This window comes from Lichenostomus cassidix, chromosome Z (assembly GCF_008360975.1).
Source record: "Lichenostomus cassidix isolate B80296 chromosome Z, HeHo_3.0, whole genome shotgun sequence".
Lineage (NCBI taxonomy): Eukaryota > Metazoa > Chordata > Aves > Passeriformes > Meliphagidae > Lichenostomus > Lichenostomus cassidix.
In genome coordinates this window covers 65,620,401-65,648,129 of record NC_139511.1, presented here as the reverse complement: position 1 = coordinate 65,648,129, position 27,729 = coordinate 65,620,401, and the positions used below count along the sequence as shown (strand labels likewise).

General features: G+C 52.8%; 1 protein-coding gene across 2 annotated transcripts; it reads left to right on the top strand.

The window, feature by feature from the left end:
- On the top strand, positions 1 to 27,413 carry LOC146425139 (receptor-type tyrosine-protein phosphatase S-like). Of its 2 annotated transcripts, XM_085043342.1 has the most exons (31): positions 1 to 163; positions 8,436 to 8,660; positions 9,103 to 9,348; positions 10,239 to 10,478; positions 12,007 to 12,249; positions 12,879 to 13,169; positions 13,472 to 13,711; positions 14,214 to 14,504; positions 14,858 to 14,955; positions 15,424 to 15,616; positions 15,749 to 15,860; positions 15,984 to 16,212; positions 16,442 to 16,481; positions 17,025 to 17,130; positions 17,302 to 17,369; positions 17,663 to 17,805; positions 17,946 to 18,033; positions 18,612 to 18,682; positions 19,097 to 19,133; positions 19,872 to 19,969; positions 20,141 to 20,257; positions 21,397 to 21,554; positions 21,632 to 21,767; positions 22,974 to 23,123; positions 23,283 to 23,382; positions 23,747 to 23,826; positions 24,242 to 24,376; positions 24,810 to 24,935; positions 25,510 to 25,667; positions 25,920 to 26,055; positions 26,546 to 27,413. In XM_085043342.1, exons 1-31 carry the CDS (start codon positions 103 to 105, stop codon positions 26,618 to 26,620), a joined length of 4,491 nt encoding a protein of 1,496 aa, XP_084899468.1. In that variant the 5' UTR covers positions 1 to 102; the 3' UTR covers positions 26,621 to 27,413. The 2 variants fall into 2 exon arrangements, with proteins under 2 accessions (XP_084899468.1, XP_084899469.1); XM_085043343.1 differs by lacking the exons at positions 13,472 to 13,711; positions 14,214 to 14,504 and having other exon boundaries at positions 1 to 205.
- Positions 27,414 to 27,729: the final 316 nt, after the last annotated feature.

The following is a 27,729-nucleotide window of genomic DNA, read 5'->3' as shown; positions in this document are numbered from 1 at the left end:
CTGTTTCCTTTTTGTGCCTGCACCTCTCACAATCAGATGGGTGTGCAGTGAGGCAGCCAGCGTGTCTGAGACCTCAGTCCTGCCCTGGGAGCACAGCCAGACATGGCCCTGCAATGGATGTTTCTCCTGCTCCTCCCCCCTCTGTTGGCAGCACAAAATTATGGTAAGCCTTATCCCAACAATTATGGAAAACCCCAGGAAGGAGGTAAGAAATGCTCATTCCTCTGCCCCCAAGAGAAGGTTTTACTGCACTTCTGCTGCAGAGCTGCTGGGCATCTTCATGGCGTGCAGAGTATGGCAGCTGTATCGGAGAGGTCTGATGTCCACACTGGGGCCCAAGTCCACCAGCTGGGTGGTGGTTAGGTGGTGCTCTGTTTGGGGATGGAAGGCAGCAAAGCTTGGGGTGCTGGAAAAGCCTCTGCAGGGTCTGTAGTGTCCCTCCATGGAGTTGGGAATACAAGGTGTCCATCTGTCTTTGCACAGTGTGTGGGTGCCACATCCTCACCACAAAGGAGATTGGTGCTGGTGCCCAATAAAGACCTGGGGAGCCATGAGCTGAGCCCCTGGGTGTCCAGGAGAGCCTGGAGACAGGAGTTATAATGTTCTGGGATTGCCCTTTAATGGGCTTCCTTGGTGCTGGAAGGGTCAGAGGACCCCCAGGGTTCTGCTGGGCTCTTCCTACACAGGCTGCACACTGTGATGCCAGCGGAGTCAGTGGGAATTTTCAGGGCCACATGTTAGCTGCCCTCCCAGCAGGCTGCATTTTCTGGCGTTTGAACTGTCGTCCAGGGACTGTGACCTTGCATTGTTCTGTATCTGTCTGGAGTATTTCCCTAAACTAATTTTCTTGGAGCTAGATGATAAAATCATTAAACTCAGAGCTAGATGATAAAAATTGTTAAATTAGTGTCTAATCATGTAGTCCTGGTCCAGTGTGCTGCTGTGTCTGGGGGGGTGCAGGCTAGAGAAAACTGCTGATTAAGTACTCTGGCTGTGACAGAGTCCAGGGAATGGGATCAGAAACTTTAATTGATGATATGAAGTGACATCAGGGTCTGCTCTGTGTGTGATGTGTCACAGGACCCCAGGGAAAATATGTCCATGTGGTTGCAGAGAGTGTAAACACAGCATGCTAAAATGAAGGCTAAAACTGCAACAGAGGATATTCTCCTGCCCAGAGTGTCTTCCCATTGCCGAGATCCCTGATGAAGCTGTTCTCCCAGGCAGGCCAGCATGGGCAACCATGTCTAAGCATTGTGTGGCTTTCCTTTTTGTTTTCAAGGTGCACACTAAGACCAGGATCTGTCTGTGTACAGTGGGATGCAACAGGAGCCTATAGGCCTGCAGGCTCTTGTCACACTCTGCAGATCTCAGTCACCCAACCATCACCAGAGTCTGGGGCTGCCTGTGACAGAGATGATATTGCTGAGTGTGCACCTTGGTGTTTGTGAAGAGAGGAACCAAGACAAAAACATGTGGTGGCCACACCCAGCAGTGTGAGCAGCACTGCCCGCGTCCTCAGCACGTGGGCTCATCCCATCCTGGCACCTCTGCTAAGGTCCCACCTGACAGATCAGGGTCCTTCTATTGCAGAGGGACAGGGCAAGGAAGATGGCCAGGGTGAGGCAGAAGAATCCCTCCCATACCTGCTCGGGTGGAACGGGCTGACAGTGTCAGTGGGGCAGGGTAAAGCTGCTGGACTGAGAGGGGGGCATAAGGATGGGATCCCTGCGCATATCCCACGACCCTGGCCAAGAGACATCAAATACAGGGATCCCTGAGCATATTCCATGACCCTGGTCGAACCCATTGTGCATAGTGCCACAGAGAACAGTGCAAGGAAGAGCAGTGCAGCCACAAGCAGAGGATGTGGTTGCTACGGGTGGTTAGCACTGCTGCTCTTCTCACTCTGTCATGGGGACACCGTGCACTGAGCAGGGTGCATTGTCTTCTTGTCTTGGTGTCACCTTATTGTCTTGCTGTGCTGCTCTCACAGGGCGTTTTTCCTCCTTGAGTTGATTTACCTGTACAAAACTTTCCTCCCCTTACAGTCCCAGTGCACCTGGAAAGCAAGTGGAGAAGTTACTAGGGCATATTTTCTGTCCAAAGGCAGGGTCTGTGATCAAAGGTAGCCCTTTTTTGTCAGGGTTGTTTCATACTGTGTAGTGATCTAGTGGCAGCTGACAAGAAGTTCTAACGAGCAGCATAGATGCAATGACCAGGGGTGGGAGGGTGGTAACTAAAATTAAACCACACCCAATCTGAAAGGTTTTTCTGTCAGTCAAATTCCAAACTGTGTCTAGAGTAGATCCTGTGGGGAACACGAATGCTGAGAGGTACTGCAGAGAAGTGCCTTGGGCAGGAAACATGAATTTTGCCTCCTGTTCTTACATAGCTCTCAGATGCCCTTTAGCATCTGGCGGACCGGCACAGGTTAAAGTGCCACCATTTCCCAGCTCTTCCCACAGTGCCTCGTTCAGTGACTTGCTTTGCCACCTCTTTTCCCTGCCATGAATCCCAAGCAGAGCATCCCTGAGGTCTCTCTTCTCCTTTTCTATCACTCTTAAAGCCCACTCAGCAGCTTTGGTTGCTAGTGAGGAGTACAGAGATGCTCCAAGACCCATGTTTGTGTTCTCAGTGCCTTGCAACGCAACTCTCCACTGGTGGAAAGAGTGATTGCTTTTCATAGCTCCTCTCAGCAAGCACATGGCATCAAACACAGCAAGACTGCAGGGCACTTTGCTGTCACCTCTCTCAGCTGCTGAGCTGCCCTGGCAAAAGGGTTGAACTCTGCCTGCTGCTTCTTAGATTTCACCTTGTCCTTTATTCTTTGTATGTGAAATAATATAATGTAAGAAAGAACACCTTTTGCTATAAAGCAAAGGGCTGAACCCAGGAGCCTGACCTGAATTACCAGCATAGCTATTTCTCCTTTCTCCTGGCCCTCCCCTTCTGGCCCATGCTGGGACTTTGTTTAGCCTGCCAGCCTCATAGCTCCTTGCAGCAGGGACAGGCAGTCCAGATATTTCTGTAAAAGGCTTTCTATATTCATGAGTAATAAACAATATCAGTAAGGAAGGTATTCATTTAATAGCATCAACTAGAAAAAAATCTCCAAAGAGTAAATATCTGCCTTTAGGAGGCAAATAGACAAACCTTTTGTCACTTCCATCTTAGGCATTCAACATTTCCCATTTCACAGTGAGCACACATTGCACATTACAAGAGGTGCCTATTTGGTCATATCTACACCTTATTTTCCTTGCTGAAATTTCACTTGACTCAGCCTCTTTCCTCTAGCTGGGGCGGAGAGCATGTGGGCGGCTCTCTGCATGCCACTGTGCAGGGTGAAAAACAGTTTCTGAGGACTGTTCCATTACTCTCCCAGATGCTGTTAGTCCCTACAAGGCTGGAAGCTGTTTCTTTCCCTTTTGTGTCTGAGCACTCTCCCCATCAGTGCCCCAGCCCCCTATGTACATTCAATGGCTTTGCACAAGGGGTGAGCTCCAGCTCTTTGGTGGAGATCCCTTAACAGCTTCCCATGGATGCCACCAAAGCACTCAAACAGCCACCCTGGGTTAGAGCACGGGCTCTTTTGCTCAGAGGTGCCCTTTTCCCATGGGAATTTTTACAGAATTATTTGGAAAGGAGTATAAGGAAGGTGAGGACAGAGGGGTCCCTCCCAGCCTGTGCACCTTGACTGCACCCAGCAGTCATGGATTAGTTTCTCCCAATGAGTCTCAAGTGCTAATCACATGGCTGACAGGCCTGGACTTATTGGAGATGTGAGGTCAAGCTGGGTTGTATTCAGCGATGTTCTTGGTACGAAAACAGACATGAACCGAAAGTGTCTTCTCTTCCCCATTCTGCAAGGAAGCAGAGCCTTCTAGGCTTTACCCTCAAACAATCATCAGAAATGCCACCAGGAGGGACTCAGATCGCTGTAGATGCCTGGATGCAGATGGTGTCATGCTGTGAAACTCTGCATGTTTTCAGCTCCCCTGCAACCACAGGAATGTGGGCAGGAGGTAAGCCCTGGAAGGGCTGTGATGTTGGGGCACTGCAGGCAGGGTGCTCTGTGTGCAGGAGGTAAATAGGCTCTGGCAGTTCCCCAGGCTGCCTTGCTGGTGTGCACTGCCCCTTTGCAAGGCAAGCAAGGCTGTTTTGTCATACCCATCTCTCAGTCAGATAGGGTTAATTCCCAGGATACTGTCTGATGCTGATGCATTCCCCTGTAGTGGAACTCTCCAGTCCCTGGCTTCTCTGAGCGTGGGGATGAACTGTGGGGTCTGCCCACCTTTTCTGATCTCTCCCTCCCAGACCTCGGGCTTTGCTCAGCACAGTCCATGCCCAGTTTGGGTCACATACCTGAGCACAACAGGGGGACATCAGGCACGCCAAAGGGCATGGAGAGCTTGTAGAAAATTTTAAAATGGGTCCAAATTATCACCTCCATTCCCAAGCTCAGAGATGTGCTCTAAGACCCGTGTTTGTGTTCCTAGTGGCTTGCAGTGCAACTCTACACTGGAAAAAGAGTGGTTTTCTCTGTGGACACAGTGGTTGCTTTTCTTAGCTCTTCTCATCTAGCACATGGCATCAAACACAGCTCAGAGAGCTTGGAAGGAAAGGATGAGTCACAGAAGACAGGAATCCCCCTGGTGCTTGCAAGGGGCTCTGTGGGCAGAGGAGGAGCAAGGAGGGAACAAGAGGGTTTGCTCAGGACTGCTCTCCCCTGTAGTCTTTGCATCCGAAGGGCAGGTGTGGCCACTGACGCCCTGCTGGCACACCTTTGGTCTTTGTAGAAGCACATTTCAGGTGTATACTCTTGCCTGGAAACCACGCTGCATCCCTGGAACATCCCACCACCCCAACTCAGCAGCCAATGACAGGAACACTGAGGAAAACCTGGAGCAAGTCTGCAGTTCTGTGAAGCCCTTTTCACCTGAAACAAAGACAACGGAAAATAGGCTGATGTTCCTGGCAAAAGATTAAGTCAGATAAGTGCCCAGGTTTAAGAGAAATGATTCACTGGAATCCCAGTCAAGGTGAACAGCCTAGTCAGAAATGTGTGGCTGTTATGCCAGCTCAGTTCATGCAATCCCTTCTTACCTGTTTCCAGTCCAGGAGTCTTACACAGCACCTATTTTCTTGTATCCATACCTGAGGGAAAGTAACTACCTGAGTTGCAGGGGGCAAAAGCAGGGACTTGGAAAATGAAGACCAGCCTGCTGTAGGAGATGATCAGGTTTGAGAGCATCTGAGGTACCTGAAGGTACACTAATCCATGGGACGTGATGAGATACCTGTGTGGGTCCTTAAGGCTGAGGAAGAGACGAAGCCACTACCAGTCAAATTGAGAAGCTGTAGCAGGGAACTTCCCATAAAGCTCCCACTGACTGTAAAAGGAGAAGCACAACCCCCTTTTTAAAAAAGAGGAATGAGGGAGACCCAGGGAACAGCAGACCAGTCAGTCTCCCTGGCAAGATCACAAGGCAGTTCCTGCTGGAAACTATTCTAAGGCATATGGAAGTGATTGATGATGGCTTCACTAAGAGCAAATCATGTCTTAGAAATCTGTTGGCTTTCCATGGTGGGTGACTGACTTCATCCACCTGGACTTGTGTGTTGGTTTTGCTCAGCCTGGTTTTTGGTGGCGGGGGGCCATGGAGGTGGCCTCTGTGAGAAGCTACCACCAAATCCAGCAGAGCCAATCCCTGATGGCTCTGAAGATGGACATGCCACTGGCCAAGGCTGGTCCGATTAGAGATGTTGGTTATGCCTCTGTGATAACATAGTTAAGAAGAAATTCAGAGCAAAGTGAGAGTGCGCAGTTTTTTCCTAGCCAGAGAGAATTGAGTCAGACAATGGGACTAAATTTCAGAATAATCTTATAAACTCCTGGGCAAGGAGACATAGCATTGAGTGGATATATCACATTCCCTATCATCCACAGGCCTCTGGGAAGATTGAAAGGTATAATGGGCTGCTGAAAACTATGCTAAGGACATAACCTAATGGGACATGGAAGCACTGGGATGTGAACTTAGCAGAAGCCACTTGGCTACTCAACACAAGGGGATCTCCTAACTACCCTGGTCCTGCCCAAACGAAGCCCTTAGACACTGTGGAAGGAGTCAAGATCCCCACACTATACATAGGGAAGTGGCTGGGGAAGTCATTGTGGATTTCTTTCCCCATGGAAAAAGGCAAACTGATTTGTGGTATTGTCTTTGCCCAAGCACCTGGATGTACTTGGTGAGTAAGGCAAAAGGGTGAGGAGACCTGGTGTGTGCCTCAGGATTTAACCTTGGGCTAAGAATAATCTATGGTGTAAGTTGTACGTTGCAGGATGTAAAGTGGCAGGAGTGACAGGAACTGATGAAGAAGGATGGGAGTGGGCAAGACCTTGGGGATGGACAAAACCAGGCCAGATGACCCAAATCAACCAAAGGGATATTCCATACTATGTGACATCAGCTCAGAGACATAAAGCTAAGGGAGAGAGGAGGAAGGGGAGACATTTGTAACTCTTCAGTGTTTGCCTCCCAGAGGAACCATTATGCAAGCTGAAGCCCTGCTTCCCAAGAGGTGTCCAACCATTGCTTGCTTATGGGAAGCAGAGACTGATTTTTTTCTTTGCTTTTTCTTGCACAGGCTCTTGCTTATTGCTTTCCTTTCACTGCAATAAAACTGCCTTATCTCACCCGCTCGTTGTTCTCCATCTTACTCTCTCCCCCATCCCATTGGGAAGGGGAGTGATAGAGTGGCTTAGTGGGTACCTGGCCAGGTTCAACCCAGCCAAGGTTCAACCTGCTACAGTCCTTGAAACATTGAAGAGTCACCAATGCCCCCCTTCCTCCTCTCTCCCCTAGCTTTATGTATCTGAGCTCATATCATGTGGTATGGAATATCCCTTTGGTTGATTTGGGGCAGCAGGCCTGGTTGTGTCCCCTCTCAGGATATTGCTCACTCCCATTCCTTTGATGGGGGAAGGAATGTCAGAGAGGCAGTGCTGCTCAGCAGTAGCCAAACACTGGTCTGTTATCAGCATCATTCCAGCTACTAAAGCAAAGCACTGGGAGGGCTGTGAGCTTTAATTCAGCCAGACCCAATATGACTTGTGCAAGGCATTTGACACTGTACCACAGACATCCTTGTCTCCAGACTGTGAAGGTGTGGAATGATGGATGGACCACTCAGTGGAGGAGGAGTTAGCTGGATAGCGACTCTCAAAGAGTTGCAGTCAGTATTTTGGTATCCACTGGAACACATTGCCCAGAGAAGCCCAGTAAGCTGAGAGAGGCCCTTTCATGGTTGTTGTAGCAGTAACAGCTTTGCTAAATGACGAGACTCAGGGAAAGCTGGAAGCAAGGCAGAGTTGTGCTGTACAGCTGCCATCACCCCTGCCAGCAGAGCATCCATGTTTGTTGGAAAACACTGGCCCAGATATCTCTTGAAACCTGCACCTGTGTCAGCAGGGTGCCTGCAAAGGAAAATTTCTCGTTTCCTCCTGGTTTGCTGCCCAGCTGGTTGTCAAGTGTGGTGCTGCCAGTGTGGTTTGGGTGGTGTGGGGACTCTCACAGCTACCAGGAGGTGTGGAACAGTTACAAAATGAAAAAATTATGAGGTCTGCTTGCACTGAAGTCAAGAGTGGGGCAACGGAGGAGAGGCCAGTGATGCTTGTGAGTGTTCACAGCCCCCTCAGCTTCTAAGGCTGCCTCCACTGGAGAGTTTTCATCCCCTCAAACTGCTCCTGGCTTCAGGCCAGGCCCTGCACAATTCTTTTCAAGCAACAATTTCTGTGGTGACTCTAGGATTGAAGAATACCCATCAATGAATAATTTCTGTACAGGCACAATTTGGGGCCCTGAAACACACATTAAAACATGGGAAATACCTTCATGTGCTCTCACCTGCCTGAAATACTTGCTGCTCAGTTTTGCCAGGCTAGGGGTATTTGTTTTTTTCCACTTTTTCATGAGGTGCTTCATTCTGTCTGGGGTGGTGCAGCTGTTGTTGTTCACTGAAGTGCTGTGTGAGGCGTGCAGAGCACTCCTGGTTTTGTGGTGAGTCTTGACACAATTTGGGTGTTGAAGGAAGCAGTGAAAACTCACTGTGCCTTCCTGGCTGCACCCCACTAACTTTGGGCAAAATTTGGGTAGCTACAGCTAAATTTGTTGCATGGATGAACACTCACAGAGGGTTGCATTTCTTATGATAGGAAAAGTGGAATCTGGGCAGAGGGTAGAGACACAAATTAGTGCCATGCAGAGAGCCAGCAGCACAGCTGTCTGCAAGAGAGGGATTTGGAGTTGAATGCAGTAACCAAAGGAGACTGACACTGTCAAAACCAGGGCAAGAGATGTCCCATCACACCTTTTCCCATCCTGCTTATCTGTGCTGCTTCTCCTCTCCTCTCTTTCTGCTTGTAGCAGAAAGATGCTACAAGCCCCAGTGGGACTCAAGGCTTCGCTTTATCCCAGATCAGTGGTCTTACAGACTCAATGAAGAGGTGACAGTGAGATGCTTTATGAACACTCCTCCCCTTGCTACGATCAGATGCACAAACAGGATTTCTACAGGTTGGGAAAAGGCTTGGGAGGCAAAGGACATTCGGGGAATGTGGCATGTGTTGACAGAGAGCCTGAACTGCACCATGGGTAAGTTGGGTAGAGATCAGTAGATCTCCCCCACTGCATGCACTTCTTCCTGTGGAGGGGACCTGGACATCCTGCCACATCTGTGAGACACCTTGGGCACAGCTCAGAGACAGGTCCCAGTTGGGAGCAGGCTCCAAGATGGAGAGGGTTAGAAGCCTTCCATGTGGGACAGGTTTTCTCTGTCCCTGCTTGTCCTCCCAATCTATTCCTGAGTTGTAGGCCATGGCGAAGATGGAGGGGAGCAGGTCCTGCCCCTCACCTCTCTCCCAGTGTCCTGTATCACCTCCTTGCCCAGGCACATGCTCCTTTTGTGCTCTTGGGCCACTAGGTTTCCTCATGGTATTGAATGCTGATACCACAGTCAGTCATGGAGCAGCCTTGGTCTCTCTACTGCCTGAGCATTCCCTGTCTGAAAAGGACTTTCACACGTTCTCCCTGACAGCTCAAAAGTGCTCAAAACCTCAGTGGGATGCAAGACTTCAGTTCCCCGGAAACAAAAATAAATACCAACAGAATAAAGAACTGACACTCACCTGTCCTGAAGGTTTCCAGCTATCCTTCCCCAAGGTCAAATGTACAAAGGAACTTCGGAAAGGGAGTTCTGGAAAACCACTCTATGAAGATGTCTGGTGGGTCAAGAACAGCACAGGTGCCTGGATACACATTGAGAGGGACATAGTGTGTATGGGTAAGTGAGGCTGCAGCAGCTCTCCCATGTCTTCCCTCTACCTTCTCCCTCAGCCGCCTGACTCAGCAGCAGACACACCACAGTCCTTCCTTGGGGCTGTGTTGCCTGTGCAAACTGCTGAAGGGGACAACCCAGCCAGGAGACAACAGACCAGGTAGTACCAGCTGGGCAAGCTGAAAGCTCCTGCAGTGGTTCCTGAGCAGGCCAAGTCTGGGGCTCCCAGATGGGTGCCTGGCCTTCGGACAGAATCCAAGGCCACCACCCAGGCACCAATGGAGGTTTCATGAACTTTGCTGTGGCTCCAGGTGCCGCCCTGGAGTGCACAGGTCTGCTTGTTCCCCTGCTGGTCCATGGATAAGGGACCTGGGGAACATGTCCTGCACCTGCAGGAGCTGGAGAGGAGGAGAATGAAGGGGACCCTGATGGTACAGGGCTGACTCAGCTCTTGGCATTGGGACTGGAGGCTGTATGGGAAGGACCATGGGGAGGATAAATGCTGTCCATCAGGGGATGCAGAGCTGTCCCAGGCAGGAACAGAGCTGCGCTCAATGTGGGCATGGCAGTGTGTGGCAGTGCTAGGAAGAAATGAGCAGGGAGAGATAACATGGGAACATCCCTGCTCTGGGCTGTGGGAGGTGGATACGAGTGTCCACAGACAGAAGCGTGTGGATAAGGGAAACTCATGAATGAGTGGTCCTTCAGTTTCCATGCATAAGAAAAGCCCCATCCCAGCAAGGCTTGCCTTCAGATCATATCCCAGCAGACAGATGTGTCACCTTCCCTCTCCCTTCAGAAGCTGGAGGGTTGCTGGGGATTTCTCTCCCACCACTCACCCCTACCCCATCTCATCCCCTCCCAGCACAAATAACACCCCCTGTCACCTCTGACAGAAATATGCCAAAGGCCTCCATGGGACTCCAGGCTCCAGCTAGTACCAAACCAGGAGAATTACGAGAAGGATGAAAAAGTGATGCTGAGCTGCCCTGAAGGTTTCCAGCCATCTTTCACAGAAATCAAATGTGAGAGTGAAGTCCAGTATGACTCTTATGGGACACATGAGTACAGACTCTTGTGGAAGGCCAAAGACATCCATGATCACTGGATTCAGATATCAGAAGTGAAATGCATTGGTAAGAGAGGGTTGAGAAGCAGGGTAGTCCTTTGCAGGGGAGATCCTTAGAATGTCTCTGAGGGGGACAGCATGGATAAGGGCAGGGCAGGGTTTTTCCTTGGGCCCAGTGCTGTGGGGTTGGCGACTGTGGAAGCAGCTCAACTTCCAGGCCAGAATGAATATCTCCTGTCATGCTCTCCCATGGCACCAAAGGATGAAACATCTCCTGTTGTTCTCTTCTGTGGCACCAAAGGATAACTGCAGCCACACACAGCGCAGAGGCTTTGAGGGAGGCAGGATGCCTTTGCTGTGTCCTGTGAGCTGTGATGTAGCCCAGCTGGGCACACACTCTCTTGGATTCCCTCTCTTCCCCCCAATATGTCCTGATGTTTGACTGAACAGGTGCAGTTTTCTCACAGGAGAAATTCACCCAAAGGGTCATGTTCCGTTTCCTTAGTACGCCATGACCCCAAACACACCCTGCTCCCCTTTGAGAGAGTTGGGCTGACCACCTTCAGTCTCTCACATTCCCTCCTGGCAGGCTGGGAGGGCAGGGTGACAAAGCTGCTGGTCGTGGGGCTCACATGGGCATCTCAGGCCTTCTGCTATCAGGGCTGTTTGAAAGCAAAGCCCGAGCACAAGTGGCTTGTCACCAGCATTTCCCTTTGTGGCTGTTCAGAGGTTGGTCTGAACCTTGGGAGATCCCATGTGTGCTCATGTGGGAGAAGGAAAATTATATTTTAAGCCCTTTCAGGCCTCACAGAGCTTCTTGCACAGCTTTGAACAGGCAAGAACTCCTTCCCAGGAGCTAGCAGCCTTGTCTGTAGGAACTCATTGCCACAAAGCCTCTCCCTGCAGCACTGGACAAAGTGCTGGGACCAGCTGTGCCTACTGAGCCTGGAGGATGGTGAATTTGGTGAGGAGGTGACATGAAGAAGGAAGGGTTGTGCCAGGAGAAAGGGACAGGGACATTGGTAAAGCAGATGTGCAAGGAGAAGGCACTGCTCACCCCCATGTCCCACTGCCCAGCAGTGTGGGGCAGAGGGAGAGCAGCCAAGGGGCTGAGTGAGACACAACAGGGACCCCACAAGTGTAACAGGGGTGTGGCTGATCCAGTGGGAGGGATGAGCCATGGCTGAAGGGACATGCATGTCAGCAGGAGTGGTGGTGCCAGGGCCCAGCAAGTGCCACCTGAGCTGGGTTGGGTGACCTTCCTGAGTGAGAGATTGGAGGGAGTCTCCTCATGCAGGGATGACTGTCCTGGGAATTTCCCTGTGCTGAGCTATGAAGAAGAGCATCTGGTGTCCCTGGACACAGCGAAGTGAATGGGGGAGTTTGAGGGATGAGTGATCCTTCACACTTTCCATGCAGAAGAAAAGACAAAATCCCCTCCCAACAAGGCTTGCCTGCAGGTCACATCCCAGCAGATCAATGTGTCACCTTCCCTCTCCCTTCAGAGCGTTGCTGGGGATTTCTCTCCCACCCCTCACCCCTACCCCATCTCATCCCCTCCCAGCCTAAATAACACCCCCTGTCACCTCTGACAGAAATATGTCAAAGACCCCAGTGGGACTCCAGACTCCAGCTGGCACCAGACCAGGAGAATTACAAGAAAAACCAACAAGTGATGCTGAGCTGCCCTGGAGGTTTCCAGCCACGCTTCACCCATGTCAAATGTGGGAGCCAAGTCCAGTCCTTCACTAATGGGAAACCTGTATACAGAGAAGTCTGGACTGGAAAAGACTCCAGAGGTAGCTGGGTCAACATTCCATCCGGCGTGGAGTGCACTGGTAAGGAGGCCTCAGGAGCATTCCTGGCTGCCCTGCTCTGCCCTTCCTGAGCAGGAAAAGCAGGATGTGGGGGCACAGGAGCTTTCTGGCTCCATGCTGCCTGGGGAAATGGCAGATTCTGCTGAAGGCAGCATTGAGTCCAGTCTGCAGATCACCACCGGGGGTGTCACAATAAGGGTGTTCATGAGAGGCTTTGTGGCCTGTGTCCTCTCAGACCATACAGCTGTGAGTACCACAGCTTGCTCCCTGTGGGCTGGGCTCCTCCAGGCTCTGTGGCTTGGTGGGTGCAGGCTTGGCATCATCTTCTCACAGCTTAGGACATTCCTGTCCCCTCCAAGAGAAAACCGAGCTGTACTTGTTGGACTGGAGAGATTCTGGGACACTCAGACACCTCAGTTTTGAATCAATGGGGAAAATTGCTTGAGCAGTAGAAGTCCACTCATTCACCCACATCTATTCCTGTTCAACTCCTCCTGCTTCCCTTCGAGAGAGGTGGAGTGACCACCTCCAGTCTCTCACATTCCCTCCCAGCAGGCTGGGTGGTGAGCAGGCACGCCTCACTGCAGCATCCTTGCACACCTGGGAGGGGAAGGGAATAGAGTGACCCTCTGGCAATCTTTCCTTCACAGAAGCCATCCAGGTTGACCATGAGACTTTTGAGATTTCCAGCACCAGCATCAAACTGAACTGGACCTGCAGGTTCCCTGATGCCTGCCAGGGCATGAGGGCCAAGTGCCAGCTGGCAGTGCCTTCCTCCCCTTCCTATGAGGCTGAGGAGGTGAAGGTAGAGGAGATATTACATGGCCAGGAGGGAACATTCACCTGCTCCCCTTTGCAGCCCTCCACTGAGTACAGCGTCACCATTGAATTGCCCCCCAGCACAACCCTTTTCTCACGGTTGTTCAGGACAGAGGAAGCAGGTATGTGCACAGAAATATTGGAGAAAAGGGCTGTGTCACAGGTGGATAAATGGTCCCCTCACCTGTCAGCTCAACCTGATCATCCCAGGCACAGGCCTTTGAGAGAGCTGGAGTGACCACCTTCAGTCTCTCACATTCCCTCCCACCAGGCTGGGCGCAGCTCATACCCCAGCAGATCAATGTGTCACCTTCCCTCTCCCTTCAGAAGCTGGAGGGTTGCTGGGGATTTCTCTCCCACCACTCACCCCTACCCCATCTCATCCCCTCCCAGCACAAATAACACCCACTGTCACCTCTGACAGAAATATGTCAAAGACCCCGGTGGGACTCCAGACTCCAGCTAGCACCAAACCAGGAGAATTACGAGAAGGATGAAAAAGTGATGCTGAGCTGCCCTGAAGGTTTCCAGCCATCTTTCACAGAAATCAAATGTGAGAGTGAAGTCCAGTATGACTCTTATGGGACACATGAGTACAGACTCTTGTGGAAGGCCAAAGACATCCATGATCACTGGATTCAGATATCAGAAGTGAAATGCATTGGTAAGAAAGGGTTGAGGAGCAGGATAGTCCTTTGCAGGGGGGATCCTTAGAATGTCTCTGAGGGGGACAGCATGGAGAAGGGCAGGGCAGGGTTTTTCCTTGGGCCCAGTGCTGTGGGGTTGGTGACTGTGGAAGCAGCTCCTGCTTCCAGGCCAGGACGAAATATCTCCTGTCATGCTCTCCCATGGCACCAAAGGATGAAACATCTCCTGTTGTTCTCTCCTGTGGCACCAAAGGATGACTGCAGCCACACACAGCTCAGAGGCTTTGAGGGAGGCAGGATGCCTATGCTGTGGCCTGTGAGCTGTGATGTAGCCCAGCTGGGCACACACTCTCTTGGATTCCCTCTCTCCCCTTCGAGAGAGGTGGAGTGACCACCCTCACTCTCTCACATTCCCTCCCAGCAGGCTGGGTGGTGAGCAAGGATATCTCACTGCAGCATCCTTACGTGGCTGGGGTGGGAAGCGAATAGTGTGACCCTCTGGCAATCTTTCCTTCACAGAAGCCATCCAGGTTGACCATGAGACCTTTGAGATTTCCAGCACCAGCATCAAACTGAACTGGACCTGCAGGTTCCCTGATGCCTGCCAGGGCATGAGGGCCAAGTGCCAGATGGCAGTGCCTTCCTCCACTTCCTGTGAGGCTGAGGAGGTGAAGGTAGAGGAGATATTACATGGCCAGGAGGGAACATTCACCTGCTCCCCTTTGCAGCCCTTCACTGAGTACGTTGTCATCTTTGACTCACCCCACAGCACGGTCATTTACAGAAAACACGAAAGGACGAAAGAAACAGGTGTGTGTCCACCTAGATGAGATGTAAAAGTGCCTTTCACCTGTCAGCTCAGCCAGAGCATCTCTGCTCCCTGCAGTGATGTGCTTGGGATCAGGGCTGCCTGGATCCTGTGGGGCTCTGGGGAATGGGCTGTGCAGGACCCTGAGCAGGCCATGTCCCCTTCTCATTGTCCCACTCCACACCACACTGTTATCCTTCCCACTGCTGCAGCACATGCAGCCTTTGCAGGGCACAAGCCCTTCTTAGGGAGTCCCTTTGCAGCCTGTTCCATAGCCAGGAGCTGCCTGCACCCTGCTCTGGCCTCAGCCCCTGCTCATGGGCCTGTGTGTGACCCCATCCTCCTGTGCTTCCAGTGCCGGACAAACCGGAGAAGCTGTGGCTGGATCCCGACAGGGGCTCTCTCAGGTGGAAGGCGCTGCCCCCCTGCAAAGGGGAGATCATTGGATATGAGGTACCAAGGGACCAGGGCAGAGCCTCACCTCTTGGCCTGGAACTCTGGGCAGACAGACTGGGAAGCAGGGGAAAGGGATAGTCGTGATGACTTGTAGGAAGAAAGAAAAGCTCAGAACTCCTCCTGTGTAGGATGTCAACACAGTGCCTGTGATATTGCAAGATCTGTCCTCAGACTCAATACATGTATCTAGACCCCTTCAAACAGCCTTCCTCTTCCCTTCACAGAGGTTCAGCCCTTTGCTAACAGAGGCAGCCCCTCGGAGTGTTGGCTCCAAATGCCTTCTTTCCTCTCCTCTCCTTTGAGGTCCATGCACGGGGCTGAGGCTCCTGCCCATTCCTCTCCGGTGCCTTCCCCAGCCGGGCAGGCACAGGGAAGCTCAGGCTGGCACGGATGGTGCCAGCGGTGAGCACCTTCCCAGCGGGCAGATGGGAGCTGCTGCATTCCAGCTGTGTTTCCTGTCCGCAGCTGAGCATCACAGCCAGGAATGCAGGGGACAGCAGCATGCTAGAACACACGCGGCTGTGGCTCAATGGCTCCGTCACCGAGTACCGGCTAGCAGAGCACAACCCTGGCACCAGCTACGCCGTGACGATGCGGGCACGGACGGCTGCTGGAGACGGGCCTGCGCTGGTCAGGGAGTTTCAGCTCAGCAGCTCCGGTAAGCTTTGCTGTGTCCCTGTCCCAGGAGTCTGGGCACAGAGGAGCTGTGCTCTGCAGCCTGCCTTGCCCGAGGCTGCCCCTGCTCCTCGCACGGCCCTGCCATGCTCGTTCCCCGGCTGTTCCCCTCCAGACACCGCGCAGCCCCTGGGCATCCGCTGCCGCAGCGTCCGTGACATCGCCCCATCCCAAGGGACAGCCGTGCTTCCCCTGCACCCCATCGCCCTTCCCTCTGAGGGATCCATGTGAGTACAGCCCCCGCAGCTCTGCAGCTCCGGGATGGTGCTTCCCACCCCAGTAGTGGCCTGCAGAAGCCTCCGTTCCACTGTCCCCACTGTCCCCCATGCCGCTAACTTTCGGCCCTGCAGGGAGCACGGGCTGCTGGTGGTCCCGACGCACAACACCTCCGTGATCGAGAGCATCTGCTCAGTGCAGCCACCGTTCCTCAATACCAGTATCTACCGGGCCGCTATTTTCAACCTCACAGCCCCCATGGACTTCGTGCTGGGCGACGGGAGCCGCGGGCGGGAATACCACAATGCTGCCCTCCACCTGGGCTGGGACTACACGGCTCTCCTCGTCCGCCCTTCATCGCAGGTATTCATCGGGGTGCTCCTGCTCTCTGGGGATACTGGGCCCCTCGGGGGATATCCCTCTTTGGGGATACTGGGCTGGCTGTGAGGGCAGATTCCTCTGCCATGCCTTGGCAGGATGGTGTCCCTGGTGTCCCTGGGGTCACTCAGTGGCCCTGGGTGGGGATCTTTGCTGCCAGTTAGGGTAGTGCTGCAGGAGTGGGCTGAGTTCTCCCTCGTGTCTCCTCCAACAGTTACAGAAGGTCATCTGTGTCTGCTACAGCTTCTCCCTAGGTAAGTATCTCCTTGCTCCTGGTGCCCAAGCCTGTCTCCTGCACGTTCCCTTTTGCCATCCTGGCAGCTTCCCTGGAAATGAGCTTGCCCAGTGCAGATGTGGCTGGGTGCTGTCCTACTTCAGTCTTCATAGAAATTCTCTGGGTCCTGAGGCGATCTATGGTAGATGGACTTTGGACATCCTCAGGACACTGGGGCAGGTGTGGCCCCACTGGCTGCTGGACCTTGCACATCACCCCTGCCATCACCCCATGTTTAGTTCTAGTCCCAGTGCTCCCCCAGTGTGTGTGCAACCCCTAAATGCAAATAACCTTGCCAGACGCTGGCAGTGCCTGGGCTGTCAGGGCTGACAGGGACTGTCAGGGACACAGGGTCCATAATAAAGCAAGCACCTGCTCCTTCTGCCCCTATTTATCTTTTTTCTAATGCACAGACTAGGGTGGAAGACAAGGAAAGTTGCTTTTCTCACCATGACCATATGGGATTTCCCAATGCTTCCTTCAGGCTGTGCAGAAGCCTGAGCCTGGGCTGTGCTTCTTGCAGGGCAGGAGCCATCATCTCTGCTGGACAGGAAGCCTGTGGTTATAGCAGTAGCACTGACTGTTGCATTCCTGGCACTGGGGATTTTGCTGCTCTTTGTTCTGTTCAGGTCAGTATGTGCCTCACCTTTCCTTCCCTGTGTGAGGCATTCTGCAGCTTGAGTGGCAGGGAGTGTCCAAATGGATCCTGAGATGAAGCAGGGTGGGAGGCAGGGTGTTTAGATGGGCAACAGCCTCTCCTCTGTCTCTCTGTTCTGCTGGTCTGATTTGCTGTTTTGCAGGCTAAAGCGCAACAATTCAAAAGCATCAGAGAACAACAGCACTATACCCCTGAGAGGATGTCAAAAAGGTGAAGTATGAGCAAAGGCCCTGTATACCTTGTCTAGACAGGCTGTCTGTTAAAAGCACAGGTGGGATGATTGCAGGGTCCATAAGATCCTTGCAGGAACAAGGTGATCAGAGCTGGCTGGCATGGGGAAAGGGATGCCTCCCAGAAGAAGGGACCTGTGTGGGGAAGGACAATCTAAAGTTTGGAGAGGTCCTAGCAGCTGCAATACCATCTCAGTCCCAGCTGCAGAGTTCCAGGGCTGGCCAGTTTAGCATCAGTTGGATGCTGAAGTCCTATCCTTGTGGTCTCTGCAGATGTATGCAAACCAAACACACAGATTCCAGTGGAGGAACTGCTGGAGACTCTGAAGATGTTTAAGAGGGAAGAAATGGAGGCAGATCAGACAGATGATGAATCAGTTGACAGGCATGATGCTGGGCTTCTTAAAGAATATCAGGTCTGGTTTAGCTTTGCTTTCCCAACCAGCTGCACTGCCCACCCAGCCCTCACCCCTTCCCTGGATGTGTGACGCAGTTGGCTTTGGCCAGCCCCAGAATACATCCCAATGCTGAGTGGTCTTGTTTTCTTCCTCTGCAGCAACTATCTTCCACTTTGTTGCACCCCTGCGAGGCTGGAAGGGAGCTATGTAATCAAAGCAAGAACCGCTACAAGAGCATCATCCCGTGTAAGCAGAGCTCTGCAGCAATTGCCTCAGGCACTTGGAGCTGGTTGGGGTAGCACAGGGTGCTGGGCTGGTGTAGGTGCCCCTCCAGCGCTTCAGGAATATTGAGCTATTCATCTCATCCTCCATGGCCACTGAAACCCAGAGGGATTTCTGGCCCCACTGTTCAATATCCAGTTGGAGAATCCTTGTTCTGTTCTTCAAATCCTCTTGCAAACTTAATCAAACATCACTATATTCCTGTTCCTGATGGTAGTTATTGCTGAACACTGCCATGTCCCACCCAGAGGCAGGTATTTGTGGAAAAGTGTGACCCAATTTCTTTCAAAATTCAAAGCTCCTCTGGGCCCCACATGGTGTGTACATTTGGCCATTTCATAATCTCTAAAACCCCATTGCATTTCCTGCTGTGCCATGTCACCCTTTGTCTCATCAGCCGTTCTTTGCCCCTGAACATATCTTGAGACCTGGTGTGCTGCTGAGGAGACAACAGACAGTCACAGACCTTAATAAATTACATCTTCCCCCTTAATCAGTCTCTTTGTGGCTGCCCTAAAGCATCCACCTCCCTTCTCTTTCAGATGATCACTGCCGTGTGGTGTTGCAGCCCTCTGACACTGGGAATGGTTACATCAATGCCAGCTACGTGGATGTAGGTAGTGAGGAATTGCTGCCCTGGGAAGAGTAGGAAAGGTGTCTGGCTTGAGGTGCTGGGTGAGGACAGTCCTGCTCACATGGGAGGCTCTGAGGTCTGGCACTTTTGCCTTCAAGTTCTAGCAGGTCTTGGGATGTTGCTTCCCCTGAATCCACTCTGAGCTGCCTGGAGTACTCTGGGTTTGAGTGCAGTTCCCATCTCTAACAAAAAGGGACCTGTGTGAGGGGACTGTGTGAGGAGCTGAGGTACAGCCCCTGGGTACCCACTCTCTGTGCTGGCCAAGAGTAGTGCTGTGGGACACACTGTGCTGGGGGCTCTGGGTTTGGTGCCTGTGGAGGTGGATCTTTTATTTCATACCCTGTTAAACATTTAACCCATGTGATCAGAGCTGTTTGAATCTCTCCCCTGCAGAGCTACCGAAGTCCACACTTCTTTATTGCAGCTCAAGGTAGGTGCTCCCAAACCTCATCCTCAGGAGATGCCAGTCACTGCCATGAGCAATCTGGGGAGTGGGGAACTGGGATAGCAGCCATGGAGCTGTGTATGGCTCAGTCCAAAGCCCTGTATCTCCAGGGTCTCTGTCCTGGACAGTGGCTACAGCAGCTGCAGGACGTGGAAGCTCTCAGTGGTGGCTTGGCAGCAGCTGGAGCTGGTGTCTGCACTGCCCAGTCTGAGGATATGGTCCTTCCACCCACAAGCCTAGTTTGCTCCCTTTGGCGGGGGGGCGTGACAGGGACAATCCTGCAAATGCCTGTCACATCTGCTCCCAGTTCACTTGGATCCAGTCTCCTCCCAACAGTGCAAAGCCTGGATGTGTTTGTCTGCTCTGTGCAGCATGGAATGAGGAGGTCTTGGGCTCCCTGCAGAGCTGCAGAAATGCTCTTTGGGAAATAGGACCCTAAATGTGGGAGAAGCTCACAATCATCTTGAGGGTCTGCATGTGGGAGCCCCTAAAGCAGCAGTGAATCCCTGACCTGTCCTGGGCTCATCTTCTCTCCCTTCTCCTTGTCCTAATTCCTAACATGGTGATGAAGCCGATGTGCCCAGCAACCCTGCCAGGTGCTGATGCCCTCTGTCTGCACCTCTGTCCCTGGGGAGAGGGAAACCTGGGAACATCTGAACTGTGCCTGGGAACACACCCCCATGGCCTCAACACTAGCGTAGGGCTCTCCTCTTCCTTCCCAAGGCCCCTTGGCTGGGACGGTGGTGGATTTCTGGCAGATGGTCTGGCAGGAGAAGACCTCAGTCATTGTGATGCTGACGGGCTTAGTGGAGCAGAACAAGGTAGAGAAAACCCCTCAGACCACACTCAGCTTGGGCACCACCAGAGCCCAGGCTTCCACGCCTGCTGTGCTCCCGGTGTTGCTGTCAGTGAGGGCAGGGAGCAGCTCTGCACCCCTGCAATGCTCCTCTTGTGAGTTTGCTCGTGCCCAGAGGTCTCACTGCTGTTGACAGATAAAGTGTGAGCAGTATTGGCCGGAGCAGGAGCAGGTCTACGGCGACTTCACTGTGACACTCAACAACACCTGGGCCACCACAGGCCTTGTAAAACGCATCTTCTGCCTGCAGAAGGTAAGCCTGGCATGAAGCTGAGGTGGGAATGCAGGATACAATTGGGTTTCAGCAGCTGGTGAGAGCTGTCAGCCACTTACACCATGGGGAGCCCTGCCTGGTCCCCAGCATGAGGTCTGGTGTTAGCATGTTGCTATCACTGGATTCCATGCCAGGACATGAGTCCCAGGTTTCTGTGTCAGGCAAAGGCAGTCAATCATCTCCAGTGGTCACCCCAGATGTGTCTGGATTGATGATGCACTTGGGAATATTGTGGATTCCTGAGGGCTTGGGTGAGGTGATTACAAAGGATATAAAAGCAGTCAAAAGCTATAAAATGGAAGTTCTGCACATCCAGGATGACGGGACAGGTGCCTGCCTGTCACCTGAATCAATCTGCAGAAGGTCCACACTGAAGCTCCTTGGTCACTTTTAGTCCTAAACCTGGACAAATAGTTTTGATAGTTTATGGTTTAAGATAACCTACATAAGGTTGTTTCTCAAGATGGGTGCTCCTGCTGAAGTTACACCTAAGATAAAGAGCATAAACTGAAGGAGCTGCAAGGAGGGAAAAGAGGTGCAATATAAAGAAATTGCAGTTATGCATATTCCTGGCCTTTCTTGTCTTGCCTAGAGCAAAATGTAGCTGAAAGATAAAGCTTCAAGAGCACCTGATGGTAAGATGTAGCATTAGTTCATTAGTTCATGCCAAGTGAATATGATGTTTAGGGGAAAATGCATAATGGGCTGGTAACAAAAGTGACTACATTCACATTTGTGTAGTAACAGCCTTTGGCAGTATCTTTTCTGGGCAAGCCAGGTCTTTTTGATGACTAAGGAAGCACCCAAAATTGTGATTTTTATAATTTCCTCTGGGGCACAAGCGGCATTTACTGCATTGTGTTCACTGTTCACAGCATGGTGAAGCAGAGAACAAAATTGATTGCATGGCTGTGTGATGGATGAATCTGCCCTTTTCTGTCTAAGGAACTATAGTAGAGCAGTCCTTATGGTGTGGGTGCTGGAGGGAGCAGTGTGTGCTGGTGCCCCTCAGAAGCAGTTTTCTCCACTGCTCTCTCCTTGTTGGCATGCAACCACTTCACACAAGTTTCCTGGTCGCTTCCAGCTCCATGTTGCCAGCCATGTTTGTCTCTTTGCAGGCAGGCTGTGCTCTTCCAAGAGCAGTGGAGCAGTTTCATTACCTGCTGTGGCCAGACCACGGAGTCCCCAGAAATCCTTCCCAGCTCCTGTGCTTGGTGGAGGTGGTGAACAAGCGGGTGCTGGAATCGCCTGCTGGACCCGTGTTGGTGCACTGCAGGTACTGGGCTGGGGGTGCTTGGATGCTGGGCATGGCTGGCAGGGGTGGCACTGACCCACAATCTTCTGTGTCCTCAGTGCAGGGATTGGGCGCACAGGTACCTTCATCGCCCTGGACTTCCTCTTGAAGATGGGGAAGGCTGAGGGGAAGGTGGATGTGTTTCACTGTGTGCAGCAGCTGCGGGAGCAGCGGGTCAGCATGGTGCAGACCAAGGTGAGGAGAGTTACTTGTTCCCTGCACATCTCAGCCTGCAGATCCAATTCCCACCTGTGGGAGCTGACAAAGCCAGGTGACCAGAACAACCACAACACTATGGCTGAAAAGCAAAGAGTCTAGCTGGAGGATCCTGAAGCAACACCCAGGAGGTGACACAAAACAGGAATGCTGGCACCAGCAGGCTCAGTCCATCCTGGGGGATGGCAGGGATGCTGTTTGTCCCTTTGATAAAAGGGCCCATGTGCGTGTGGTTTACCAGCCATGTTGTGACCTCCTCTGGGCTTTCATGATCTCTGGTCTTCAATCTCTCTCCCAAAACAGGGAGCTCAAGCATGTTCGTGAGAGTGGCTTCCACATCTCTGTAAATACCTACATTATCACTACACAGAGTTTCTACTTCTCAAAGCAGACAGAGGGCAAATAGCAGTAGGTGTTTATGTACAATATATGGGATTTCTCACACTGTCACTTCCCAGCTGTAAGGCCACTTGAGTGAATCCACCATCCTCCTTGCCATTCTTCTGCTTCTGACTCTTTGCTCTCAACACCACCCTTCCCAGGGATGTGGCATGAAAAGCCACACTAGCCATGCCAGTCATCATCTAGCCACAGGGACTGGGGCTGTCAGGTGGTGGAGACTGCAGGATCCTGTTTTCCCAAACCTAGTTGGGATCTGTGTTTCCCTGAGACTGAGGTATCAGCAGTATTTGTATGCACTGGTCACCCTGATGTAGAAGGGCTGTCTTGCAGGCAAGGATCATTAATGAGAGTCCACCTGTCCCTCAGGCTTTCAAGATGTGTGCCCTCCTAGCATCTCCTAGGCAGCCATGTCCTGGCCTAAGGACTATGTCCCCATGCTCTGCTTAGTGCTGGGTCCCCTTGGAGAAGATTAGGTTAGGCTGGACCAACCAGATACTTGTCTAAGGTTTTCTGGGCTGCCTTCTCCAGAGCAGGGGTCTGGTCTGAGAGGGAGCATTAAACCACAGGAAGATGATCTTTTCTGGGTTGCTGGAGTTGCTGGATGTGTCCCAAAGCAGGGCTAGCTGCAATGAGGAGTGTCTGGCCTCAGGCATTCGCAGCAGGAAGGTGAAGGATGAACGTGGCTCACTTCTGGCACAGTTTGAGGACAGCTGGTGGTCTGGAGTTCCAGGGTTCCTCCTGGAGTGTCTCCAGACTGCACAGCTGACCCGTATCCCCATGCAGGAGCAATACAGCTTCCTGTACGAGGCACTGCTCGAAGGCTTGCTCTGTGGCAACACCGGAGTCCCAGTGGAGAGCATCGCCACCCTTGTCCACTCCCTTCGAGAAGATGAGACCTCAGGCCACAACAGTGTCCTAGAGAAAGAGTTCAAGGTACCAACAGGATATGGTGCACTGGTGCTGGTCTGTAGTGCCAACCCCCTCGCTGCTCCCCTCCCCAGCTGTGGGGTGGAGATGGAGGATCATTTCTGTGGGATGGCTTAAGGTGAAGTGCTGACAGGCAGGACTGACTTGGGTGAATCATTTCTACAGGCCCTGCAGAGATTTTCTGAGTTGTTCCAGCTCCTGCCATGCAGAGAAGCAGGGAAACCCCGAAACCAACCCAAGAACCGCAAGCCAGGGATCCTGCCAGGTAACGCTGGCCAGTCTGAGCAATGCCTTGCTTTAAAACCCAGTGCCTGATAGCATAGGGTACACTTGGGATAAACATGTCCCTGGTCTAAACTTTCCCAGTGGAGAAGCTCAGAAGAGGCACATCAGGGAGAAATGGAGAGGGTGGACCTGCTGTGCCTCTACCCATGGAGTTTTGGACATCCCACATCCAGGTGCCCTGACCTGTCACGGCCATGGGTCTGGTGGTGCCTGTCCATTAAAGCCTTTCCAGCCCATGCCTCAGGGAGCTATGTTGACCATACCTCTTTCAGGGAAAGCTCCTTGCCTCTCTGTAGGGGGAGGATGACCCACCATTTCCCTCTCTCTGCCCCTTGCCTCTGCAGCGGATTCCTGCCGGCCCATCCTGATGTCTTCCGTGAACGCAGACGGCTCTCCAGCTTACATCAACGCCGTGTTTGCCAGTGTAAGGCTCCGGCCCCAGCGGGAGAGGGAGCTGCTCAGGGCGGCAGGAACCCCCCTGCGCAAGGCCAGGGCAGAGCATCCCACCTGGGGCGGAGGTGTCCCAGCCCTCGGGCTCCTGCTCAGTGATGCTGGCCCTGCTGCCAGGAGATGGCCCCCGCGATCGCGATCGGCTGAGCCCTGCCCGTGCAGACAGCGCAGCAGCCTGTGCCGGCCACAGCCTGCTGGGAGCTGAGCCGGGGTGTGATCAGCTGAGGGGGCAGCAGGGCGCAAACCTGAGCTGCTCTGAGCAGCGCGGGGGTGGCCGGTGTCTTCTCCATCTCGGCAGGGAGGCAGGGAGCTGTTCCCGCTGTGGGAAGGGCTCTCGGGGAGTGGGTTTTGTGGCTTTCCCCTCACACTCATTGCGGTGTGTTTTGCAGACGTACACTGAGGAGGAGAGAATCATCATCACCCAGCTGCCTTTCCCCACCACGCTGGTGGATTTCTGGGCTCTGGTCTGGGACTACACCTGTACATCGGTGGTTGTGTTGAATCAGCTCCATGAGCTGGACAAGGTCAGCAGCCTGAGCACGTCTCTGCCCTCTCCTGGCTCCCTGTGGAGCCAAGCAGCATGATTGCTGCCTTTGACCCTGCACAATTCCTACCATGAGAGCCCTGCTTGCACCAGGACCCACTGCTTGTGGGGATCCACCTGGGAGAACCCTGAGGTCAGTCCCAGCACCACACCACCACAGCAGTGGTCTGTCCCCAGTCTCACTGCAAGTGAGCATCTCTCAGGTTTTGTTTACCCTGCCCAGGTGTCCTCTCTGCTGGAGTGTTATTTTCTGGCTGCAGCACTGGGTTGGTGCCCAGCAGGTGTCTGGCAGAGCTGTGTGTACACAGCTTATGGGTGAGGGGCTGGTGTGAGCCCACCCCGCGAGGTGCCAAGCCCTGCCCTGTGTGCAGGTTGGGGCTGTGTGTGATCATGCACCTCTCCCCCTCCCCCAGACATATGTGCAGTTCTGGCCCACCCAGGGCGAAGATGACTATGGCCGTTTCCATGTCGAGCTGATCTCAGAGGAGCCTGGAGCTGGCTTCACAACCTGGACACTTGTCCTCACCAACAGGCAGCAGGTGGGCCCTTTGCTCAGAGACAGCAAACTCCTTTGAGAACAGCCTTTGCAAGAGCTGGGAGGACCAGCTGCCAACAGGCTATAATTTGGGGTCAAAGGCACAGCTAAAGATGGCAGAGGGATCTGGTGGAGCCCTGGAAGGGCACTGACCAGGGCAGGGTCTTTTGCCTTGGGAGAGAGGTTAATGCCAAGAAGGTGAAGCTGCAAGCAGAGGAACCAGTCAGAGGTATCTTTGTGTGCCTTTCCAACTGGAGGACACCAGCTGTGGTAGGAGTTTGTGCATTTTGGTGGATCATGGAAGGGGATAGGCATTGCCAATAGCTGGACATGGGACTGGTATCAGTCTGAGCTGCACCTGATGCTTAGCTCCCCTCTTGTGCTCTGTCCACCTGCCAGTCTCAGAGCACTCAGTGGAAAAGGGCAAAGTCTGGGGCTGGGCTGTCCCACTGTGGAGCTGCTCCCTTGATCCAGTGTTCATGGCTCAGCCAGGACTGGCATGCACTGTTCCTCTCCTCTCCTCCGTGAAGCCAAGAGGTCTCTTCTCTGCTCAGCCCACTGTTGGTCTTCCCCACTAGCCCAAGAAATCTGCAGTGGAAATCCAGTTACATCAACTAACAGACTGGCCCATGCAACAGCATCTTCCCCCACACCCTGACACCATCATCAGCTTGCTAGGGAAAGTGGAGACACACCACCGTCAGAGCCGAGATGGACATATCCTTGTCACCTGCTGGTGAGTGATGTCTCTGGAGGAGCAGCCATGGCATAGAGCTGGACACAGCTCAGGCTGTGTCAGTGAACCTGGGTGATGTATGTGAATTTGTCTGTGTTCAGGGAAGAAGGCTTCCCTGTGGAGACTGACTGGGTGCAGGACCTATGGGCAAGATCATCCTGAGAAGTGTGGGTGTCTAGGGGGACACCTCTGAGGCTCAGCCCTGCCACCTGATCCCAGAGCAAGTGATTCTTCCCTTGCCCTCCTCCACAGGGATGGAGCCAGCCGGAGTGGGATCTTCTGTGCTGCTGGTTTCCTGTGTGAGCAGATCCAAAGTGAGGGCGTGGTGGATGTGTCCCAGGCTGTGAGGATGCTGAAGAGGCGTCGGAGACAGTTCATTAAAGATGTGGTAGGTGCTGCCTTCAAACCCAGATGGCAACACCAGAACAAGAGCCATATCCTCGATTCCCCCAGTAGCTGCCCTAGCCCTTCTGTGCTCAGATTATCCTGGGGCCAGCAGGGTGGTTGAAATCTTTGAAAACCCCATTTTCTGTGGCTGGGACATACCCACCCACTCAGAGGCAGGTTCTGCAGAACAGAACTGGCACCAAAGCACTCTGAATGATGAATGGCCCCTTTCTGGTCCATCTGGCTGCTCAACACTTTGTGCTGTGGAGGCTGGCTCTCCTCCCAAAACCAGCTGGCTCCAGCACTGGGGTTGTCCAGCCCTCCAGCTCCTGGAGCACATGCCTGTGATTCCTCAGCCGGGGAATCCAGCTGTGAGGAGGGAAGTGGATTGTACCTGTGCCCGGCATGCTCAGGAAGCTGTTGGAAACCAATGGTGACATTCCACTGCAGGTGTTGGTCTACCAGTCTCATGTGCATCCTTCTTTCCACAGGAACAGTACAGGCTCTGCTATGAACTAGCCCTCAGTTACTTGAATTCATTTGAAACCTATGGGAATTTCAAGTAGGGGCAAGACCACAGCACATCTCTGGACGGGACTTTGACTCCCTTAACAGCCCTTCATCAGCCCTTGAAAGCAAGAGGAAACGAAAAGGATGTACATGGCCCCAAGGTGCTTTACTCCCCTGAAAAACCACCCCAAGGGTCTTCTGTGGCTGCAGAGCATAGGCTGGACTGTGTCAAAAAATTGTGGCCAGGCTTTGAAATGGGAACCTGACCGTTTGCCCAGCATTTGTGCAGGAACTTACCTGGAATCACAGCCTGAGTATGCAGACCAGAACAGAGGCACCAGGACTTGACCTGTCCTTCCTGGCCAAGGATGAAGAGAACATGCAGGTTCCCTTATCCCTTCAGGTAGCCCCAAGGAAAATGGGGTAGCACCAACACCCACACTGTGTTTGGTTAGGGAAGTATCAAATTGCTGTAAGATCCATGGTGCTCTGAAGCACAGGATATCTGTCCTACTTTGGGAGAAGCATGAAGTCCAAGGCCAACAAGAGCCAAGTGTGGAAAAACTCATGGTCCTGCAGGGCTAAACTGGTCCTTCCAGCCCCACACAATCTCTTCCTGGGGCTCCATCTCTGTGGTGCTGCTCCAAGTGTCACTGCCCTACAAGCTCCAGAGAGGCTCTTTCGTCAGCCTGTCTGGCTCCACCTTGGCAATCTCAGGTTCTAGTGGCTCAGTTTGAATATCCTGGATGTGGTTCAAGTGGCACAGCAAAGGCAAGAGACTTCAGAACCAGGAGTGACCCCATGGCTCTCTGTCCTGTGTCTCACTAATAAAGGCCATGGTGGTGGTGACCTCTGATCTTCACTTTTCTTCCAGGTTTGACCTGTTACAGGGGCCACAGAGGAGCTGAATGCACAGAGATCCCTCAGCTCTGACCACAGCATGGGCACAGAACACACTCTTGGCCAAAATGTGTGTTGAGGGACATCACCCTTGATGGATTCCTACCACACATCTGCTCCAAACTCAATGAGAGCTGTCTAACAGAGCCCAGGAAGTCAGAAAAGCTGTCAGGCACCACCAGGGGAATATGAGACCATAGCAATCCTGCTTGTGGTTTCCCTCGACAAGGAACAATCAGCTCCCTACAAAGGGATGTCACCCCAC

Coding starts and splice junctions, on each gene's coding strand:
- LOC146425139 (XM_085043342.1), top strand. CDS start 103: ATGGCCCTGCAATGGATGTTTCTCCTGCTCCTCCCCCCTCTGTTGGCA. Junction 9,349..10,238: donor GAGGGACATAGTGTGTATGG/GTAAGTGAGGCT, acceptor CACCTCTGACAG/AAATATGCCAAAGGCCTCCA. Junction 23,827..24,241: donor TCAACGCCGTGTTTGCCAGT/GTAAGGCTCCGG, acceptor TGTGTTTTGCAG/ACGTACACTGAGGAGGAGAG.